At 48.7% G+C, this 21,931-nt stretch overlaps 2 protein-coding genes across 8 annotated transcripts in view; one reads left to right on the plus strand and one right to left on the minus strand.

The window, feature by feature from the left end:
* Positions 1-38: 38 nt before the first annotated feature.
* ITGB1BP1 (integrin subunit beta 1 binding protein 1) lies at positions 39-12,782 on the plus strand. Of its 2 annotated transcripts, none has more exons than XM_082425874.1 (7): positions 39-179; positions 5,192-5,296; positions 7,732-7,810; positions 9,153-9,289; positions 11,198-11,290; positions 11,863-12,012; positions 12,513-12,782. In XM_082425874.1, exons 2-7 carry the CDS (start codon positions 5,225-5,227, stop codon positions 12,582-12,584), a joined length of 603 nt encoding a protein of 200 aa, XP_082282000.1. In that variant the 5' UTR covers positions 39-179; positions 5,192-5,224; the 3' UTR covers positions 12,585-12,782. The 2 variants fall into 2 exon arrangements, with proteins under 2 accessions (XP_082282000.1, XP_082282001.1); XM_082425875.1 differs by lacking the exon at positions 39-179 and adding an exon at positions 1,464-1,677.
* Positions 12,783-13,258: 476 nt separating this feature from the next.
* The window catches only part of ASAP2 (ArfGAP with SH3 domain, ankyrin repeat and PH domain 2), a 159,538-nt gene continuing 150,865 nt past the window's right edge, over positions 13,259-21,931 (minus strand). For 2 of the 6 annotated variants that reach the window (XM_082425824.1, XM_082425821.1), the window contains 6 exons: positions 21,751-21,885; positions 20,117-20,285; positions 18,529-18,578; positions 17,963-18,054; positions 17,394-17,516; positions 13,259-15,699 (listed from right to left, as the gene is read on the minus strand). In XM_082425824.1, coding sequence (XP_082281950.1) covers positions 15,625-15,699; positions 17,394-17,516; positions 17,963-18,054; positions 18,529-18,578; positions 20,117-20,285; positions 21,751-21,885 — 644 coding nt within the window. In that variant the 3' untranslated portion in view covers positions 13,259-15,624. The remainder of the gene's footprint in view (positions 15,700-17,393; positions 17,517-17,962; positions 18,055-18,528; positions 18,579-20,116; positions 20,286-21,750; positions 21,886-21,931) is intronic. The other 4 variants (XM_082425823.1, XM_082425822.1, XM_082425826.1 and 1 more) reach the window with 4 other exon arrangements.

Here is a 21,931-nt window from a genome sequence, read left to right on the forward strand (position 1 = left end):
TCGGTCCGGGCACCGGGGGCGGGGTCAGGACTGCGCCTGCGCGAGGCTTCGGAGGCGGGGCCCGGCGGGCGGGGCCACGGAGCTGGAAAAGCGGGCGCTGGGCTTAGACCCGGAGTGGCTCCCGCGGCTCGGGCTGCACAGGCTGTGGGTGTCTGACCCCGACCGCAGTCGGCGTTGAGGTGAGAGCCCGGCCCTCGCCGCGCTCGGGCTGAGCCTGGCCGGGAACGCAGGTCCCGAGGGCGGCGCCGGCGGGGAGACCCGCGGCAGGGCGGATGGGTGGGGCCGCGGGGGCCGCGGTCTCCACCGGGACCCGCCTTCCCTGGGTGGGGGACCCAGGCCCCGAGGTGGCGCGGGGCGGGCGGCGGGAGCCGAGGAGCGGGCCCGGGCCTGCGGGAGGAGGCAGTGCCCCGGTGCCGATTCCTGTCTGGGGTGGGACTGCAGCTCCGGTGACGACGGGTGTGGCGTGTGGCGTGTGGCTGGGTCCGGTCGGAAGGGTGATGGAGTGATAGCATCCGCGGGGCTGCTCCCCACGTCAGGCTCTGATTTGAGGGGCGATGGAGAGCGTTCACTTTTTGTGCGGGATCCTGTTGGTTCCTCCACGCGTCGTGGCTGTTTCCACGCAGCGCGGGGCCGGGGTTGCGTCTGTTTTGTTTACTGTCATCCTGAGCACCGGCACGTGGCAGGCGCTCCCGACAGGAGCTGGGCGGGGTCTGGAAAGAGCTTTGGAGCCAACTCTACCAAGGTTCCAAACTTGGCCCCATGCATTACCAGGCTGGTGGCCTTGTGCAAGCTTATTCGTCTACTTTGCGCTTTGGCTGCCTCATTGGAAAGGGGCTGTAATACTGCAACCTTGCCGGTCAGTGGAGAGGGTCAGAGGTATACACAGATGGCATAGGTGTGTGTGTGTGTGTGTGTGTGTGTGTGTGTGTGTGTGTGTGTGTGTGTGTGTGTGTGTGTGTGTATATAAAACATATCACCTAGCACTGGGTGGCAGATGGTAGGTGCTCAGGACGTGGGAGTTTCATCTGGATGTTACCTCACAAGAAGGTTCTCCAGTTCATTAGGCATGGCCTCTGCCAGGTTGTAGCAGGCATCGGATATACAGAGCTGACTTAGCCCTGGTCTTTGATGAGCTCACAGTTCTGAGTGAGATAGGTACAAGTAGACAGTAGCCGACTAATGCTAAGATCAGGGTATAAACTCAAGCTGTGGAGGACCCATCCCTTAGCCCAACCTGGAGGCTTTCTGGAAGAGAAGCCTGAACTGAGTCTTGAAAGGTGACCGGTTAGCCAAATAAATAGAAGGTGGAAGGGCATTCCAGGCAGAGGGAACGGCAGGAGCAAAGCGTGGAAACAGGGAGCAGAGTGCATGCTGAGAACCGCAAGCCAGTTTGCATTCCTTACAGATTAATTGAGTGTGAAACTGGTTGTGGACGATGAGACTAGAGGTCCACGCGAGCCCGGTCATGGAGGACCTTGCGTGTCCTGGCAAAGAGCCTGACTTCGGTCTCTAACTTTGAGGAGCCAACAAAAGATTTTAAGCAGGTTAAATGGCATCTGACTTGAGTTTTAAAGAAATCATTTCAGCTGGAGCTTGGTGACAGATTTGAAGCGGCAAGGAGTCCAGCTGGGGCTGATACCGACCAGGGTTCTTGGCCTTCCCAATCAGTAGAAATGGGTAAGAGGCCAGTCCAGAAATTCAGGCAGGGCTTGACTGGGGCTCCTGCAGCTGCAGGAGGGGAGCAAAAACAAGTAACAGGTTCCCTTGCTCGCTCCCCCCACCCCAGGGGGGCAAGCTCGTCCCTTACACGGGGTGAGGGTAGGGGTGTGTCCAGGGGTCGGGCGGAGGGGCGGCTGAGGTGGTTCGCCCACCCCTTGGCAGTGTTGAGCGCAGGGGGCACGCGCAGGACCCTGCTTTTGCCCCTGACACCCTGTTTTTGCTCTTCAGAAGTGGTAGTTGGGGTTTTTTGGTCTTTTTGTGTTTTGTTGTCCAGAATTTGCCCCAACTGCACGTGCATGCACGCAGTTATTTTTAGTTCCTTTATAGTTTCTTTGTATCTGTTACTCGAGGAGACATTTGTCCATGTGCAATCACTGCAGCAAAGGGTCCCAGGTCCCAGCCTGTCTCAGGACAAGGTCCCTCACCCTTGAAATATCTCCTGATGGCTTGTGAATTCCTTAAATTGCATTCCAAACTTTGTGCATTTTTTATGGGTTAAGGGTCCATTGCTTTCATCACATAATGAAAAAGTATTTCTATGTAGCCATAGTCTAGGACGATGCAGGCCCTGTTTAGAGACATGGATGAGGGAACTCTTCAGGTGGTATAATCAGTGCATCTTGGACTTGACTGGATGTGAGGGCTGGAGGTCAGTGAGGAGTCGGTGATTTCCTGGTTTCTACCAGAAATAATGGGATTTACTGAAAGGGAGAGGAGAGGAGCAGGTGTGGAGGGGAAGAGGATGGGTTCTGCTTTCGGCCTTTTTGCCTTTGATGAGTCTGTGGAACGTCCAAGTGACAGTATCTTTGGTCTCATTTTTATGCACGAATAATTTAGAGACAAGAATGATTTGCTTAATTAAGAACATGCATCAAAATAGTGGCAGATATCAAAGGTTTTCATAATTGCATTTCCCCTTCAGCTCCTAGATTGATGATGGAAAGAAAGTCTCAAGGAGTTGCAAAGGCCTTATTATGTAGTGATTTTCGAATCGTTCTAGTATTCCAGGGATTTGGAGAGATGCTTCAGGATTTCATAACAATACTATCAAATTTTAAAAAATCATATTTAAAATTGTTATATATATATATAAATAGTACTTATATATACTTAAAATATGATGTGCTTAAATATGCTATACACTGACATTCTAACCCATCAGATTATGATTTTATGCTGCCAGGTTAACCCAGTTTTGTGCAGACCTTGGAATAAGGCCCTTTTGCCTTCTCTTTCTAACTGAAAAGTATCCTGTGATGGCAGGGCTATCATTTGCAACGAATTATCCACAGAAGCCTTCTAAGTAGGCCCCCTCTTTTTACTCTTATCCTGTGCAACTAGTTCCCTACCCAGCAGCCAGTCATCTTTCTAAAACAGAAATCTGATCATATCACCTGACTGCTTTTTTTTTTTTTTAAGATTTATTGATTGATTGATTGATTGATTGATTGCAATGTTGGGTCTTCGTTTCTGTGCTAGGGCTTTCTCTAGCTGCGGCAAGTGGGGGCCACTCTTCACCGCGGTGCGCGGGCCTCTCACTATCGCGGCCTCTCCTGTTGCGGAGCACAGGCTCCAGACACGCAGGCTCAGCAGTTGTGGTTCACGGGCCCAGTTGCTCCGCGGCATGTGGGATCTTCCCAGACCAGGGCTCGAACCCGTGTCCCCTGCATTAGCAGGCAGATTCTCAACCACTGCGCCACCAGGGAAGCCTCCCTGACTGCTTTTTTAAAACCCTCTGAGTCTTCCTGTGAAACCCAAAACAAAACCCCAGCTTTCGTTGTGGCCTGCGAGGTCTCCTGTGGCTCTTTCCCTCCTGTCACTCTCCCTCCTCCTCCTATTCTTAGTCATATTGGCCTCTCACCGGTCTGTGCGTCAGAGGACATCCCTCAGGACCTTGGTGCTTGCTGTGCCCTCCACTCACGGTGCTTCTCCATGTTCACGGCTACCGCCACTTCTCTCAGGGCTTAACTCCCGCTTCCTCAGAACATCTTTTTCTGTCTAAAATCGTCCCCCCTTCCTTTGATCACTATCTCCTTAAATTGCTTTAGTTCCCCTCGTAGCAATTATTGTTTCCAAATAACGTGTTTTATACTTGGTTTTCCTGTTGGTCTGTCTACTCCCTCTAGAAATGAGCTCCCTGAGGTCAGGGGCTTTTTCTGTCTTATTCACTGGTGCATCCCCAGCACCTGGTAGGTGCTCACTGGCTACTCAGGAACGAATGAATGAATCACATGTTCTCTTTACTCCACAAATGAAGCAGAAATATAGAAATAAGTTGGCTGATTAAAAAGCTTGGGCTCAGGAGTCAAGTTTTGGGTCAGTGGCCTAAGGTCAGATGCTAGTGAGTGGACTTGGCAGGGGGGACCCTCCAAATTCAATGGGAGAAACTGTGTGTTGGAGAGGGGCATTCACTGACCACCCCGTGATTTACTCATTCTTTTCCTTCATCAGGTCCCTTGTTTTTCTGACGAGAATTGACCATGTCGTAATGAAAGGAAGCTATCTGTGCAGACTGCTGTCTGTTGAACGTTTGAAGACGATAAGATAGTGTTTGATTCTGTAGTGAGCAGGTTCCCTTGTTCCCTCTGTAGAACCAACCTTTAGTAAACATTTGTTAGGTTCTTGTATTCATAAATCCTCCTGAAAGATGGGTCACAGTTCCCTTGTCTACAGAAGGCAGATTCTAACCTATCTTCTGTAAGCTCCCTGATGGGGGGGCCTAGAGCTCCAGCAGAGACCCTCAGAAAACATCTGTGTCACCAGGTTGCTGTGAGGATAAAGTGAGACAGTGTGTTTGGAAGTACTTGAACTATGAAACATTATGCAGGCTAGTTCGTAATTTTCCAGGTATAATATATGTGCTCCTATGAAATGTGCAAGGAGAAATCGAAAATTTTAAAAAAGATGTACATAAGCCTGACTCTGGGAAACTGAAGGTCACCTCCTTCCCTGGCCTTACTGGAACAAGATAGAGGTAGCACCTGGCAATGTTTTCATGTCAGCCTTTACTTAAAGATAGTTGGAGACTTTAAGAAAAATGCACATTTCCGAGATGTATCAGTGCCTTCAGTTCTTAGCCCTGCCATTTACAGAACAGGAACCGGAGACAGTGACTTGGTTGATAAACTAATATGTCACATATTTTACTAACGTCTTGACTTGATTAAAGAGAAGGAAGGCACTTGAATATATTGAGAACTAGATGTTACTTCTGAACAGTGCTTTCCACACCTCCAGAGGTGACAAGAAGGTTCCTACCTTTTTGGTTTACTGGGTTAGAATTTTGTGATTCATAAAGAGAATAAGATACCCACATTTTGTGGTCAACGGAAAATATTTATGTTTTAAGTAAAAGGAATACGCCATGGAACTGGGAGGAACTGATGGTTTTTATTTATTTTTATTCCTATTATGTGTAAAGGGATTTAAAGTTGCTTTTCTCAATGTATCTAACCAGCGCTTGTTCTTCCAGGGGGCGTGCCTCTGGATCGAGCTATGGTGGAAGATGTTTCGGAAAGGGAAAAAGCGACACAGCAGTAGCAGCTCCCAGAGTAGTGAAATCAGTACTAAGAGCAAGGTAGGGGTGATGGCGTGGAGGCCGCAGTCATTAAGTGGTGAGAATTTTGTTTCTTCTGACCAATGCTGCATGAAGGGTGCTAACCACGGCAGACCTGCTGATGTTCCTCAGACTAGAGGTTTTTCACATTCATTTTTTTGCACTCGAGACACACTGTGCACTTGATTTAATTTTATTTTGTTTTGGTAGATTTTCTGGAGTTCTTAACTCCGCTAACCTAGAGGGGTCAGGACTTACGAATGGTCTCACTGAAACGCTGATTTTTAAATTGTTTGTATGACAGGAATTGCAGGCAATCAGGGAGCTGGATGTCTTGAATTCTAGAGTTTGAGGTGTGTGTGCAAATTATAATTCTGTTTTGTCACGGTGAGTTAGTTGGATAGTGAGGCAAATGCCCTGATTTGAGCGTGCGGGGCCCTTTGAGTCCCAGGTCCTGGTCCCCTGGGTCCACTGGACTCGGACTAGAGAGCCCTTTTAAGTCATTCTCCACCCTCGTGAGCTCTCGGTGCCCAGTGCCAGGACTGGGTGAGGCGGGAGAGGAGCCCTCGGCCCACACGCACGGGTGCCCCCCTCCGGGGCGCCTCTCGCCAGCCTGTGGGCAGCGCCCTGGGTGACGACGGCCACGCTCGGGGCCGGACACACGCACCACTGCCCTTCGGGAGTCTCCAGCAGGCAAGGGGAGCGGTGTTGTCCCTGAGCTGTCAGCACGTAGCCCAAAGCACCAAAACCTGACATTTTAGGAGTCCTGTGCAGTCTTAAATGGGAAAATTCACCATTCTCCTGTCAGGTTTCGGAACTCCTGAAGCTAGGTGAGACCCACCCCACTGTTACCTAAGTGTGAGGACCTCGGCCTGGGAATCAGGCCCAGCTTCCTGTTTTCTAGATCAGAAAGTGGATAAAGGGAGACGTACTGACCTGCGGCTCGCAGAGTAGGGCCAGAGCTCGGTTTCTGATTCCTGAAGGACCTGCTGCCCCGGGCAGGTGGCGGAGGCAGGGCCAGAGGGGTGCAGGAGGGCTGCGGGCCCGGAGGGAGGTCTTACCCCCAAGTGATGGCGAGCCTCGTGCGGTTCCTAAGCAGGGTGCTGTGACTCAGATTTGTGTTCGAGGGTGATGTAAGCGTCTGCTGTGATAATTCGGAACCTCAGAAAAATAGGCCAGTTTCTCCTTCCTGTTCTTCTGTTCTGAGGGTTGTTAGGTTCTGACAACCTGCTAGGTTTTCCTGTGCGGAGGGGTAATTTGAAGCACAGAACCTCACTCTGTTACACACTTCCCAGAAGCCAGCCTGACTTTGTAACGGCATCTTAATTCCAACTCCCCTTCCCTCACCCTTTGAATATTTAGGATTTTTCCAATTTGTCAGTACCACACAAATTGATGTTGAACTTCTGTGTGCATACAGCTCTGCTCTTATTTTATATTCCAAGAAGTGCCGTTATTGAGAAAGGGAAGAAATAAGGCTTGATACATTTTTGCATTCACCTTGATTCACTTCTTAAACATCTAAAAATTTGAGTGTACTTTTAAAATTTAATTTTGATTTGAAGTGTAAAAAAGTGATTTTTTTTCTTTTTTTTTTTCTTTTTTGGCCGAGCTGTGCCGCTTGCGGGATCTTAGTACCCCGACCAGGGATCGAATCTGGGCCCCGTCAGTGGAAGTACCAAGTTCTAAGCACTGGACCGCCAGGGAATTCCCAATAAGTGATTTGTTTAATTGAAAGTTTTTACTGTTATTTCTAAAAATATTAAGCACATCGAGAGTATGATGCTGTAGAACAAACTATATTAACGTGTATAAGTCTTTGAGTTTTGCTTAACAGATTTGTTGGTTTTTCTTTGTAATTCACGTTGCAGTTATGCTCTGGTCCGCCAGTCGGCCTGTGTTTACCTGTTGTAGGCCAGGTAGTAGCTGGAGTCATTGCAGATGCTGGGGTGAGAATTAGGAGACGTAGATTAGAGATCTAGGGTATTTACTAGATGTAACCTTGGGTAAATCACTTCACCTCTCTGTGTCTCTCCGCTCATTTACTAAACAGGATAATACTCCCTGCCTGCTTTCTGCACAGGGTTCTTTTGGGGTTCTTTGGAAATATTACAAAAGCAAGGTGTAGGTTTTCACATATGACATAAATATCAGGCATCTTATAAGGAGATACAGGTAGTGGCTCTGATTTAAACTGGGAGTGTTGACCTCACGTTTGTTTATCCAATATCGTGTGATGGGAAGAGCAGTTGGGACTGTCTTTTTTTTCGGAAGTTTGCTAAGGAATTTGTCTTTAGAAAAATCTGTCACAGTCGATCTACCTGAGTAATTGACCTGATTTTATGTGTTAATTCAACTATAATAAATAAGTCATTTGAATGTTGGGTAGAGAACTTGAGAGAAGATAGTGCTTCTAATTGCGTTTATAATTTTTCTGTTGGTTTGTTATTTCTCAGTCTGTAGACTCCAGCCTTGGGGGGCTTTCTCGATCCAGCACCGTGGCGAGCCTCGATACCGATTCCACCAAGAGCTCAGGTACGGAGGGCGAATCATTTTGGCGAAGGCTTCTAACTGATGCTTGTGGAGTTTTGCCAGAGTAGCACAAGGAGTCCTTGAGTATTTGGGGTTTTCTTCCTCTGCTCTGCCATTTTTGACAAGAGTTTAGAAATGGTCCAAAATCTGGCGGAACGTGGGTTGGGGTGGCGGGTGGGTGGTGAAAGCCGCTGCCTTGGAGCAAACTGCTGTTAATGGTCGCGCAGCAGAAACTTGTGGAAAACTTCGTGGTGACAGTTTAGAAGTGTCAAAATAGCTTTGTAAGAAATGGGCTGGCGGATTGTGAATTATTTTGGAATTACATTCTTTGTGGGGGGTAAGACACATCCTGCTGATTAAAAAGATTAAAGAGCTGCTTACCTGGAGACGTACCAGCTCGTTAACATCAGGAGCATGTGGTAATGAGGGGAGCATCTGTCACAGGCCCTTGAAAACATTTATGCAGCCTCCCGAAAGGAGCAGCTCTTCAGAAGTCAAAAGGTGGTTTTTGACCCACCTGTTAGCCGGTGTCTAATTGGAAACCTACTACATTCATTTTCTTGTATAAAATCCTTCCACTTTTCCTTTCGGGATCATGGGCGACTCGATCCATAAAAGGTGGTAGGAGTGGGAGAGAAGATGTAAAAGGGAATATAGTAGCATAAGGTCTATTGTCTTTACTTCCAGATGCTTTAAAACATTAAAAATGTGGGCATCTTTTTATTACATAAACATAATCTAAAAGTGACCACAGAGTATTCCCTTACTATGGCAGACGTTGTAAAATCCTTTGTGGTACTTTTGTACTGGCTGGATTTTACGGCACACACAGTTCTTCACCTATTACCATCTGTTTTGTAAGGGACTTCCTGTCTGGCGTTATTCCATCTACATTGAAAAAAAATTTTCTGGTCTTTTCTGACTGAATGGGAGAGGTAGATCAGGTTTCCTGAATCAGGAAAGAAAGCTAAAAGTGAAAGGTAAAAAGGGAGAAGAAACCAAAAAATAATTAAATGTCATATGCATTACAAAGGTACTCAATCACTGTCAAGTTGACAATTTAGTTTTCTTCTTTTTGAAGAAGAAATGAAGCATAGTAATAATTTATTCCTTTTGAGATTTTTATATATTTAGTACATTGTGAGTCACTGAGGAAAAGGTTAGTGAAATTTTTAGTTCTTTCCCATGACATCAAAAAGTTTGCATTTAAAATTTTTAAATTTTTATTAAAGGTTAACTTCTGATGACACCCTCTGTTTCCTGGCTGGGGAGAGGTTGAGGATACCCTGTAATGCAGCTATTTCTTTTGAAGTCTTACTCTTACAATTTTTCTTTTCACCTTTAGGACAAAGCAACAGTAATTCAGATACCTGTGCAGAATTTCGAATAAAATATGTTGGTGCCATTGAGAAACTGAAACTCTCCGAGGGAAAAAGTCTCGAAGGGCCACTAGACCTGATAAATTATATAGATGTCGCCCAGGTAAAAAAAAAAAAAAAAAAAAAGTTCAATTTTCTCAGATTTCAGAGTGAACTCATGGCTTTGGAGAAAGTCAGCACTCTTCAGGTCTCCTCACTGCTTCTCCTGAAGCCGTGCTTTTATCACTGTTACGTTGTTACTGAGCGCTGGGGTCAGAGGAGGTACAGGGCGCCTTGGATACCGAGTCGAAGAGGAACCCAGGGACACAGTCCCTTCCTTCAGACAGTGCTTTTCACTTTTTCTGGGGCCGACTGAAAAAGTCCCCTTGTTTAAATAGGGAGCCGAGTACGGTGGCTGGGTACACACCACAAGCTTCTCTCTGAAACAGTCTGGCAAGTCTTACTGTATCTCCGTGGAACTAGGTTCAGCTCTTTGAATAATCTAATTCATAGTGGTGTTGACCTACCATATCTATTTATTCATACCCTGTTTCCAACAAGAACTGAGGGAAGTTTCAAAAATATATCCTGGTCAAGAAGATAAAAAATAAATCATCACGAAGGAAAAAAATTAAGACAAATCAAGGTGTGAGGTTTGTGCCTAAAGTATTGTAAGGTCCGTACCCTTGCCAGTGATGGGAGTGGATGAGCCAGAAGACTTAATCCTATCAACAGTTAGTTAACTTGCTTCCCAAGTTTCTAGAAGATGGAATTGCTTGTCTTTGTGTTCATTAACAAAGGGATATTACTGCAATGGAAAGAGTCCCTTATCAGTTTATAGAGTGCTGGTTACTATTAAGAGTATATAGTCTCTTAACTCATGGAGATGGGATCCTTAAATATACTGTTTCATGTCTTCATGAAAGTGAAGGAAGTCTCCAGTGTCTCAGGGGAAATCAGCTGATCTAATCTGCCATTTAACAGACAACTGTTGGTAGTCTGGGCAAACACAATGATCTCAGCCTTTAGTTTGAAATATAAAGTCATTCCAACGTGCAAGCAACAACTAATCTAAGTAAAGTATTCTGCTGAAAGATGGCTAATAATGTTTTCTCCCAAAAGTACACTAGGATTTTCATTCTGACAAGGACTGCTCAATTTCTCACATCACTGTAGAAATGGGGCTTATCAGAATTCCATTATTGACGATAGCATTGCTATTATCCCATCTGTTGATTCTTGGAATTGATTTAACCTGCTGTGAGAAATGAATGGCAAGAGTTTACTCTTGCATGTGAGGACCCAAGAATTAAGGTAGGTGGACATGGCTCCTTTACCATAATCTCTTTAGTGCAGGCAAATGGTTCCACAGAAACATTGACCGTATGGAATATCTACTGATTGCCAGCAGTATCTTATTTATTTTAGAGAAGGCAAGTTAGGCATACTTAGCAGATAAAACTGGACCATCTGCTAGGGAAACCATCAGGCATTATCTGCTGTTTTACTTGTTTCTGAATAGCTCAAAATACTGATTGATATTTTTGAGAGCCGAGTAACCATTCTTCAAGCAGCATTTACTTGTCCAAAGCCCTGGGGCGCTGGGAATACCAGACATATCCAACACCCGGGTAAGATGTAAAACGGCTGAGAAAAATGGCTCTTGCGGCATGTTACCTATCATTTAATGTGCTGACATGAGTATAAACTTTGAGTAAAGGGCCTTAATTTTTCTAATGTAAATATTTAAGCCTCGCTGGGATCTGTGAGGAGTGTCAGTTTGTAACTGGGGTTAACAGTAAGCATGGGGTACATGGATCTGAGTTTTGGTCGAATTTGCAGACTGTAAAACAGGTGGGGGGATATTTCTTCTGCCTCTTTGGAGAGAAATTCCTGCTGGGCTGTTGTATGCCCCACATTCTTTAAAGGGTTTGGGTTTGTGATGGCCAGATGCTAAAATTGACTAATCAGAATTAGGAATGAAACATAATTTTTTAAAATGTATATTATGTAATTTATTTTTACTTTAAAGCAAGATGGAAAGTTGCCTTTCGTTCCTCTGGAGGAAGAATTTATTATGGGAGTTTCCAAGTATGGTATAAAAGTATCCACATCAGATCAGTATGTAAGTAATTTAATCAAGGGGGAAAATGTGTTTTAGGTGCTGGGGAGTTCAGGCCGGGAAGGGCCCTCTTGTAGTTAGGTCTGCTTCTGTTTGCAGAGTGGTTGGCTTGTAAACATTTCTGGCAGCTGGTCTTAAAAGTGACCAATTTCCTAGGGTAAATGAATAGGGGCTTTTGCTTGTGTGTGTGTGTGTGTGTGTGTAGGGCCCAAGCCAATCCCCTCCCCTCCCCCGGTTGGTCCCTAATGCATTTTCAGCTTAGGACCCCATGCCAATTCACAGCAGGCGTCAGCTTGGAAGCTGGGCATAGAGGATGGGATCGTGAACTTAGATCATCTCACTCCATCTTCCTAGAACTTAAGTAGGAAGGTATGATCCTAAAGGCAAATTGGCCCATAACTGAGCATCCTAGAATGTCCCTTTGGGTGAAAAACCTGTAAAACGACTTTCTGCCCGATCCATGGATGGATATGCTTAGTTTAAAACCTCATGATAAATTCTGCACTGGGAAATGCGTTATAAGAGTGGAGAAACATGTAAAATAGCATGGCCTTTCTTTTCCCTGATTTCTGCAGGATGTTTTGCATCGGCATGCTCTATATTTAATCATCCGGATGGTGTGTTATGATGATGGTCTGGGGGCAGGAAAAAGCTTATTGGCTCTGAAGACCACAGATGCGAGCAACGAAGAATACAACCTGTGGGTTTACCAGTGCCACAGCCTGGTGAGGTTTTCAGTCTCCTTGGTTATTAGTCTAATAATTCATCAAACAAAGTGGCAAAACCAGAGACTGTTTAGTCTTTTCAGAGGCTGAAGAGATGCTCTCTGCCATGTGCCTAGCAAACACCTGGCATAACAGGAGAAATGAGTGTATCAGTCAGGCCCCAGGTCAGCCGGGCCAGACCTCCTGCAGGCCGTGAGCTGTTTGTTAGGCCAGGAGCAGATGCAAAGCTGGTGAGGGAAAGCAGTGTGTCCTCCACGGGCAGAGCCCCACCTTTCCGTGCCTTGTTGTTCTGACTCGTGAGGGTCCCTCCCAGAGGCCACGGGGTCCTGTGTTACTGCGTGCAGTTCCTGAAGGGGCACAGGAACATGATGACCCAGGCAGGCCGTGTCCGGGGCTTTCCAAAACTGGTGATGTGTAGGTTTAGGAGAGGCGTTACGAGGGTCACGTTTACTTCGGGAAGAGATTTATGAACTCTTACTGTATCTTTTCACTTAACGTAGGAACAAGCACAAGCAATCTGCAAAGTTTTATCCACTGCATTTGACTCTGTATTGACATCTGAGAAACCATGAATTCTGCAGTCAAGGGGAAGTAGACTTCATGTGCAAGTTCAGCTGTTTGTTTTCTCAATAGTTCTGTTTTCAATCTGCGGTGTTGTTGAACTATTTTGGAAATATGAGCGATCCTTTGCTCTAGATTTTCTGAAGAAACGCAATATATAAAATATCAGTCGTTTGTTTTTCTATTAAAATGTGTCTTATTTAACAGTGAGTTAACTCTCAATGAAGTTACCTACCTACTGGGACTAAAAAAGCAACGTCATTTGTCGCTTTTAAACACAAATAAGCTTAATAACCTTTATGTGTCACAGAAGTGCCCTCGGTGATGAATGAACATGGAGAACTTTCTGAGGAAGACCAAGGCCGTCTGTCCTGCAGCACTGGGCAGTGATGTGGTCTCACGGGCTCAGAGCTCTGGCCAGGCAGAGGTTGGCCCGGGGACCCGGGATGTGCTGGTTTCAAATGGTGACACTGCTGACTCAAGTCACAAAGAGTAAAGCTTTAAAAGTGTATTGTCAGGATAACATGCTGGTAAATCAGAAATAGTAAAACCTTCAAAGATTACTGCTCACGTTAAAAGTCATACACCGTAAAGAACCTCATGTTCAGTAGGCTGGTGTATTTTCTAAAGGACTGTTTTTATACACAGTGCTTTACTAAAGATTAAAAACATGAAAAACACCATGTCCATTTAAAAGTATTTTATTTTTTTCCAGTCAAAGGACTAGTTAACAAGAAGAGTAAACTTATTAAACATGCTCTAATTAGGACAATGAAAATAAGAACTGATTTAGGTTATACAGTATATACAATTGCGCTGCAACTAGACTGAAGTAATCAAGTGAATGAACTGAATATCATACATCTCAGATAGTATCCACGCTGTAGACAGTGGTACCCACCCACCCCTTCACAGATCACACAGTAACCATTAGTCTGTGGACAGATTTCTGAGTCGCCGTCCCTAGAAGTCAGATCTGATGGAGAATGGCATGCCAAATGCCAGAATCCTGCAGCTAAGTTCATGACATGTAAACTTTAAATATAAATAGATATCTACAATGTTTTCCTTTCTCTCAGTTGCTTTTTTTTTTTAATTTGCAAAGAGCAAATAACTAGGAAAGGATATTAGTAGGGAAGTTAATATAATTTCTCCTCTGGCAAGAGTAATATGAATTACTGCACAATAGCACCACCAAATTGTAGATTGGAAAAATATTTCCTAGATATTTATGTACCAGTGAACCTGATATATTAGTTTGGGACTGGTGTTCAAATGTTGATACGAATCAACTTTAATTCCTCATACAGCTGGCGCCAAGTAGTCAAAAGGCTGATTATAAGATACAGATGTGGGAGCGTTGTATTAAAATACACATATGAAGTGCACTGTGCAAAACATCTGTTTACTTTCTTAAATCTATGAGCGAATTAACTAAATGAAGGGTTCAAAAACAGAAATTAACAATTAGTGAAAACAGATGTAGTGCTTTTAAAAAAGACTTTAATTACAGATCTAACACATTTTTACCCAGAACTTTGAAAGGCAAATTGCCTTACAACATCATAAAACATTCCAGTTTATTCTGTCTCCCTTTATAATAACAATGAAAAAATACAATGCAATTAAAAAAGAAAAAAAAAAGCTCTATACTTACAAAAGTCTTGCATAATAAAGACAGGCTGCTTCAATCAAATGTACCATCATGACAAACGCACTGACAGCATCGTCTCCTTGCTTTCCAAGCCTCCTCTTAAATTTACTCCTTCGCTTTTGGTAAAAATCTAAGTGGTCATCATATGCCTACTTATTCTCAAAGAGTGCCAAAATTTCCAATATACCTACCATGAATCTTACACAATTACTAAATAGAGGTATGATAGTCGAGTTCATTAAACTAATAAATTTTGATTTTATCATATACAACCTAATCCCCCCACCCCCAGTAGCTTAAGAATGATATGATGGACTTCAATAGTAAAACCGGGATGTTTGAGAGTATTTTATTACCTGGGACCTACAGATCTCTGATATGCTCTTGATTACAAACAAATGGACAGATTAAATTTCAAGACAGTGTAGCTACCATTCCTGTTGGTATATTATATAAATACAAGACACTAAACTGAGTGAACATTCTCTTGGGCTAGAAAGGGAAGGCAGTGGTACACTCGATAGGAAACAGCAAGTCTGTGGTAATATTGGGGGGGGGGGGGTCGGTCTGCGCCACGGTACTCTAGCTGTGTGACGAGGGAGGCTCAGGAAGGCAAATCCCAAACACCTAAAGCATAGAAACTAAAGAACTGTTTCGCAGTCCATCACCCTTAGTTTTTAACCAGATTCAGGAAATGCAGTTAATATAATCTGGAACTGAATTAACTGCTGTGACATATGCCATAATAAACCATCTGTAGTCGGGTCAAGTAGGCTTGTTCACAACAGGTTACACACACATGCAGGATACACTGATAGTTGCAACCTCACACACCAGGGCTGGAAAGTACAATGCTTATGTATACATTTCCAATAAACATTGGGTGGATTTCAAAGGAAATCTTTAAAGAAAAAAAAGTCTTTAAAGGTGAACTGAAGCATTTTATGTAGAAAGTGCCGGCTGGCTATGGACTTTGAAGGCAACAATTTCCTGGCTTCCTAAAAAGAATAATTGTGCTAAAGGTCACGAACCCCAGAAGTGGGCCAAGAAAAGCAGGATGAATTTCTTTCCCACACTCAAAACATTTTTAGGTTCAACTAATGCTGTAGATTCAGAATCTTCATTATTTAGTTAAAATAACTTTTCAGTTCACCTTTTAGGAAATTCAGTTTTTCCTAATAAAAGTATAGCAATGTTTCATGAAAAACACAAATTATAAAAACAATTCATTGATATATATAAATTGCCTTTGAGTTTTTAAAGCAGAACAGTGGCCTTAGAGAAAGTGGGCTACCGCACAATACAGTTCATGAAACAGGTTATCTGGCAAGAGTTGTGGTACCAATAATGAGACGAGATAACTTTTAGAAAAAGAAGTGTTTTTGTTCAGTAGCAATTTAGTCAGCAATAAAGTGCACAAATGACACAGGAAATGCTCCTTTGCGACTGGGATCTCCATCGATGTGGCCGATCTGAAATGAATAAGAGGTTATGTTGTTACACAAATTCCAAATGTTGGAAACTCTGAAGGGCATTACAGCATTTGGAGGAAAAAAAAAAAAAGATTTGTTTGGAAGAATCTCTTCTGGGAAAGAATTACTTGGGTACAACATCTAAACTGTTTTTCCTTTCGCTCCCGTCTCAAATAGTGCCGGCCTACTACCCGCAGGGACTCCTACCCGCGGGGAGTCGGTGTCTGCACACACGCCCCACCGCGGTCCTGGTGGTCTCGGGGGGCAGGCAGCACAGGATCAGACCACCACCCCGACCTCCCTTTCTGTTTGTTTGTTTTTTAAACGGATGAAGAAACTGAATGTCAGAAGTCTGTGCGCTGCCAAGTCACAGAAAGTGGCAAATGTGAGTCGGCCCTATTTAAATGCAGTCAAAGCATTTAAGACTCCAGTAAGTCCATTTACTTTTGCTCTGGGAAAATTACAAAAATTATACCTCAAGTCTGATCTCAACGATGTAAATTAAGTAGTTAAATAAACATCTAAAACAAAATCACCAAAATTTAAATTACTTGTGTGTGTGAGGGGGGACACCCTGAGATTATTATAGGCAGCATTTACTTTCTTTATAGCTTTCTGATTTTGCCACAGTTTTTGAAATGAACAGGTGTTTTCCAGATGCCTAAGCCTGGTGTCAGGCTGGAGCCCCATCCTTGTGGTGGGTTGTACACAAGTGTGAAGGCCAGACCTGCCTCAGGTCTCAGGGCCAGGCGGGCAGCGGGCGGGCAGAGCCCTGGATGGGCACCGAGGGGCACCGGGAGCTGCCGCCCCCTCTGCCACCCGTGGCATCGACTGCACTGCGTGGAGCAAGGCTGATGGAGGAGGGAGCCCTGGACCCACAGGCACTTGAACACCTCGAGGGGAGAGGCCACAAGAAGACCCCCCGAGCCAGCCATGCCAGAGGCGGTGCCAGGCCCCGAGCTGGTTCTCACAGGCCCTGGAGAGAGAGCACACAGCTCGCCCAGGAGGGTGCCTGGCCAGGGACTCTGACCGACACCCCTCGCCCTTGACAGAGCGGAGCTGTCTCCGGGAGTCCTGGCTACGCCCTGATGGCAACCGCGACCCATCTGATACCCGGGCTCAAGCCCCAGAGCTGGGCCGTTAGCGGCCCCCAGGCGGCAGACGCTGCCAGGCGTGCGGGAGCTGTTTACACGACTGTCCAGTTTACGACAGCCACCTCTCCCCGGGGGCCGCCGTGCCGTCGCTGCAGCAGTGCCGTGTCACCGCCCCTTCTCAGACGAGGCGGCTGCGGCTTAGCAACACGACCACCTTGCCCAAGGTCACCCAGCCTGACCTTGGCCGGGGCTGGACACTCAGGGTCATCAGGGGAAGCGCCACGCTCATCCCATTCCAGCTCCCAGCCGGATGCCACAGCTGGTTTCAGGACCAGCCCGACACCCAGCGACCCTGCCCCCCGGGTCAGCTCTCCCTCGGCGCCCACTCCACCAAACCTGCAACGCCGGGCAGGAGGCACCACCGAGAAAGCCAAGGCCTCACCTCAAACCCTCAGGTGCGCTCTGCGAACTGCAGCCCACGTGGCCTGTCCGCCCTGACGAGGGAGGACCCCACTCAGACGTGGGTCCACGGAAAGGGCAGCGGAGGCTCGTCGGGCACAGCGGGCCCCCCGGGCACAGACCTGCCAGGCCCCGACTCACCCACCACTCCTGGTCCTCCTCCCCGTCCACGACGATCACGTCCCCCTCGGAGAACGTCAGCTCGTCGGGATTGTCGGCCACGCAGTTGTACAGGGCTTTGACCCGCTTGGGCTTCAGCTTGGTCTGCGTCGAGGAGAAGAGGGCTCGGAGCTCAGTGTGCGGGGAAGCGTCTGCTCCAGGGCAGAGAACTGGGCCACTTTGCTTCCAACTGGTCCCGAGGGCCGCCCGCAGGCCTGGGAGCCCATGGGTGTCAAGATGGGGCGGCTCAGTGTGGCTCGGGGCAGGGGGGCTTCCAGGAGGAGGCCAGCCGAGGGAAGAGAGCAGGGAGCGAGGCGGCCCGGTGCCTGGTGGGCACATGGGGGCCTGTCCTGGAGCCGCGAAGGGCCCAGCCCGCTGGCTGTGGGCTCTGGGTTGCATCCTGCTCCGATCCGAAGGACCAGGTACCCAGGAAGAAGCCTCCCCCACCCCAACCAGCGGAAGAAGGAGAGTTTCCTCTGAGCCCTTGGTCGATAACCCACCCGCTCCTGGCCAGGGCAAAGGGGCAGAAAGGAAGGGGCTCGTCCGCTTACCGCCTGTGACTTCCTGGGCATGGGCGCCGGGGGCTGTGTGACCACGGCGTTGGACAGAGGACCCACAGCTTCTGTCCCAGAGAGATCCACTGCTTTAGGGCCAAAATGAATGGACTTCACAATACGCCCCCTCAGTCAACACCACAAGACAGAAACGACATAAATGCCGTCTGTCATGGCCACAAGGCACCTTGCCTGAGATTTCCTAACTGTTGAGGGAAAGTCCCCTAAAGGCCAAAGAAGCCTGTGACTTCCATGCAACCTCCCTAGAGTGTGCCGGCCTGCAGGTGTCACAGAGTGAGGCAGACGCCACAACCTCCTCCACTGACTCCCAGACCTGGCCAGGGCTCCCCCCACCCCCGTCCCCATCGGCAGAGGGGGACAGGAGTGCGGGGCGTGGGACAGAGCAGCCCCAGAAGCAGGGGCGCTGGAGGTTCTGCGAGGGCAGGGTGGCTGCCAGGGCAGGACAGCGGGCCTGACCCAGGGGTTCACCACAGCTGGAAACACCCTCCACTTTGCCCCCCAGACCCAGCAGAAAGTAACCCAGTTTCACATGGAATAATTACCAGGTCCTCTTGGCTGGCCTTTGTTGATCAGTGGGCTTGACTTGTCAGGCCTACAAAGAAGGGGAAAATAGATTCACTGGTGCCCGAGGCCTGCAAGGCACGCTACCGCTCCGCCTCACTCCCTTTTCTAAAGGACCTGTGTTCAAGTTGAAAATGGTTGAGCTGATTTTATCAACTGCCATCCAACTACCTCTTTTTTTTTTTTTTTTTTGGAAAAAGTAAGAATGAGAGGTCCAGAGGGCAGTGCTAGATCGAAGGTTCCCGATTCCCAAACCAGGCTCCTCCTGAAGCTCTCCTGTCCCGTGTGAGCCCGCTGCCGATGCCCCGGGTCTGGGCTGGAAACTGGGCACCACCAACCAGCTCTAGCCGTGATGCGCCCCATCCCCTCCCCGCGCGGTCTGGGTCTCTTCCTATGTCAGGTGGGGCAGTATCAACCCCAGGGCCCTGGTGGCTCTGCCAGGACCTGCCCAAGCACCACTAGCCCGCGCTATCCATGCCTCTGTACTCTGTGACCCCTGCTGCCTATAACCGCCGTGACTGACATGGCTCAGCACCCCCTGCCCCATGAACCCCGGGCCCGGCACGTCCCAGCACCACAGGAAGGGACACGCAGGTAAGGGAGCCGGCTCCCAGGGCTGGCAGACAGTGGTCTGTTAACTCAGGCTTGCCGGGTGGGCCTGGATAAATGCGTTTCTGTGAGTCGGCATTTCCACCTGCAAAAGGTGTGACACCAGTTCTGTCAACTCTCCAAGTCAGGACAAGTGACAAGAATGTCTGATCAGTTCTCCGCGCAGAGCCAGGCCCACCACTGGGGCTTGACGTGTGATGAGAGGGGACGGCGGGCAGGAGAGGCGGACGGGGACAAGCAAGGGACCAACGGCTCTCCACACACACGTGTGTGTGTCCCTAGTTCTGACCACTCAGAGGGCCTGCCTGGTGCAGTGACACTCCAACAGCAATGAAGACACTAAGCATTCAGGTTTTGGCTTCTAAATATCATTCCCACTAAAAAGGAACCATTTTTCCACCATAAAGATCCAGACTGAGAGCCACGAACTGGATCCCTCTGCAGTAAAGGACGGCATTTAGACACGTGGCAAAACTTGGAGTCTGAGTTTTGGAAGGTAGCATCCACGTTAATTCCCTGATTTTGCTGGTTGTATTGTGTTTATGTAGGAGAATGTCCTTGTTTGTAGGAAATACATGCCCCGCACTACAGAGGGTCCAGGTAGTCGAGATAACCCTGTGAGTGACCAACAAATAAGACCTAGAGGCCTCGTGTCTTGAGGACTTTAACTCCCCATATCCTGGTGTCTGTACCGAACAGAAATCTAAATTCACCATGTGGATATAAAATGTACATCGGTATGAAATTTTAGCAGTTTAAACATTCTTATTTTTTTGACACCTGAAGCATAACCACTTAGTTATGTAACACTTGACCTTAGGGGTCACAGTAGTGGAAACGTGGAAGGTTTCAAACGTTCAGAGAAATCTCAGCAGGTGAAGTTACGGGGCTGGTGCCCCTGGGAAGCAAGGATGGCCGGCCGGGCCCAGCCCGAGGGGGACGCGGAAGAGCGGCGGTTACCCGGGAGCAGGCCTCTTCTGGGGCAGGCGGCTGGGCAGCTGCGGCGGCAGCGGCGGCGGGGCTTTGCCGGGCGGGAGCCCGGGCTGCGCCGGCTTGCTCTGCTGGCTCAAGGCCTCCAGCACGCTGGGCGTTTTTGCTACCGGAGGGGGCGGCGTGGGAGCCAGGGGGTCTGCGGAGAGAGGAAAGGAGAGAAACGCGGAGGGTCACACTTCAGGCGCCCCCTCCCAGCCTTCTCACCCGAGGCTCTTGAGATAAGGGCTTCCTTTTTCCCTCCCCTACCTCATAAGGAAAAAACCTACTTTCATGGACGATTTTCAGAAAACCGTGCTGGCGGGGAGTCTTTCCGATCCTCAAGTTGGGACTAAACTGCCTCTATGAGCCTGGGAGTATTTTCTCAGCTAGAAGCCCCCGTGGGAAGCCAGCCCCCTGTGGGTTTCCGCCCTCCACGGGGACCTGGAGAAGCGGCAGCAGGAGGCCCGGCCTGGGTCTGGCGCGGTCCTGCCCCGGGGCGCCCCCCATGCCGCTGGCCGCGGCCGGTCAGTCTGAAGGAAGGCTGCGAAGAACTAGCTGGAAAGGCTCCCGGTCCGAGGGCAGCGGGACGAGTTGTATCACTCTCTACGTTTCACAGGTGAGGAGGCCGCTGCTTTCCCCAAGCGCACGGCTGGCGAGGCAGGGAGCCGGGCCTTGAGCCCACGCCTCCCCCCCGTATCCCCGACCAACAGCAGCTCCCACCCCAACGTCCAGCGTTCGCGTCCCGCGGTCGCTGAGAAGCCGGCGACCTGCCCCGGGCCTGGACGCTGACGCCCAAGGAGCCGGCAGCTCCCCTCTCCCAGGACAGCGGCGCGGGGAGCCGGCTGACCAGGGAGGGATCGGTTTAATCCTTCTTTCCTTTCGTCATTCTTCTCTCCTTTTTCTGCTTTAAAGGGAAAGTCAAAAGGCAGACTCTAGCATGCAGATCTACAGCCCCGGGGACGCCAGACTGCGAGTGTGAAAGTGGGCTTCTGAGACCCGCTGGGTGCCCCCCAGGACCCGGCCCCGTGCCATCTGACTTGGGCGTGCCGGAGCTGGGTGCCCCCCGCCCCAGCGTCCGGAAGACCCCGTGCCCGCTCCGCCTCCAGTGCGCGTACGACACCGACCGCAGCCAGGGCTGGGCTTCTCCCCCCTTAACTCCGGGTAAGGAAACCGGGGGACCAGGGAAACCCTCAGCGCCCTCAAAGCACCCCGCGACCCTGCGATGCCGCAGCGCCCCCCTCCTACAGCGTCCAGGCCCCGCCCCCCCCCCCCCGGGTGCTGAGACTCCCACGGACACGTGACACTGAAGGGCAGAGCACAGACCAGATTATAATCCACAGGAACACACCCCAGCATCGGGAACCACCCAACGGCCAAAGGCAGCCCCGAGGCCAATGTGTGAGAGACAGAAATGCTGCCGAAGTGCTCGGGAGACACAGCAGGAGAGTGAAGGGCCCCGTGCGGTGTGAGACAGACAGGAGTCTGCCGCTGGGGGGCAGCGGCCGCAGGGCTGGGGCCACGGAAGAGCCACAGGCCCCCAGGCAGCGCCGGGCCGAGAGACCCCCCAGCCATCCAGCTGCACAAAGCCCAACAGCGAGAAAGGAAAAAGGAAAAAAACGTACTGGTAGATGTCACGCGGAGAGGGGGCAGCGGTGGATGGACAGCTGGCGGATCTGACGAAGATCGCTGCCGGCTTACACTGTCCACACTTACAGAGTTTGTCTTCCACAGGGCGTTAGCGGAGGAGGCTGGCTGAACTGCACACACACGCACATGCACACACACGCACGTGCACACGCAGGC

The sequence above is a fragment of the Balaenoptera physalus genome (genome assembly GCF_965194825.1).
Source record: "Balaenoptera physalus genome assembly, chromosome: 15".
Classification (NCBI taxonomy): Eukaryota; Metazoa; Chordata; class Mammalia; order Artiodactyla; family Balaenopteridae; genus Balaenoptera; species Balaenoptera physalus.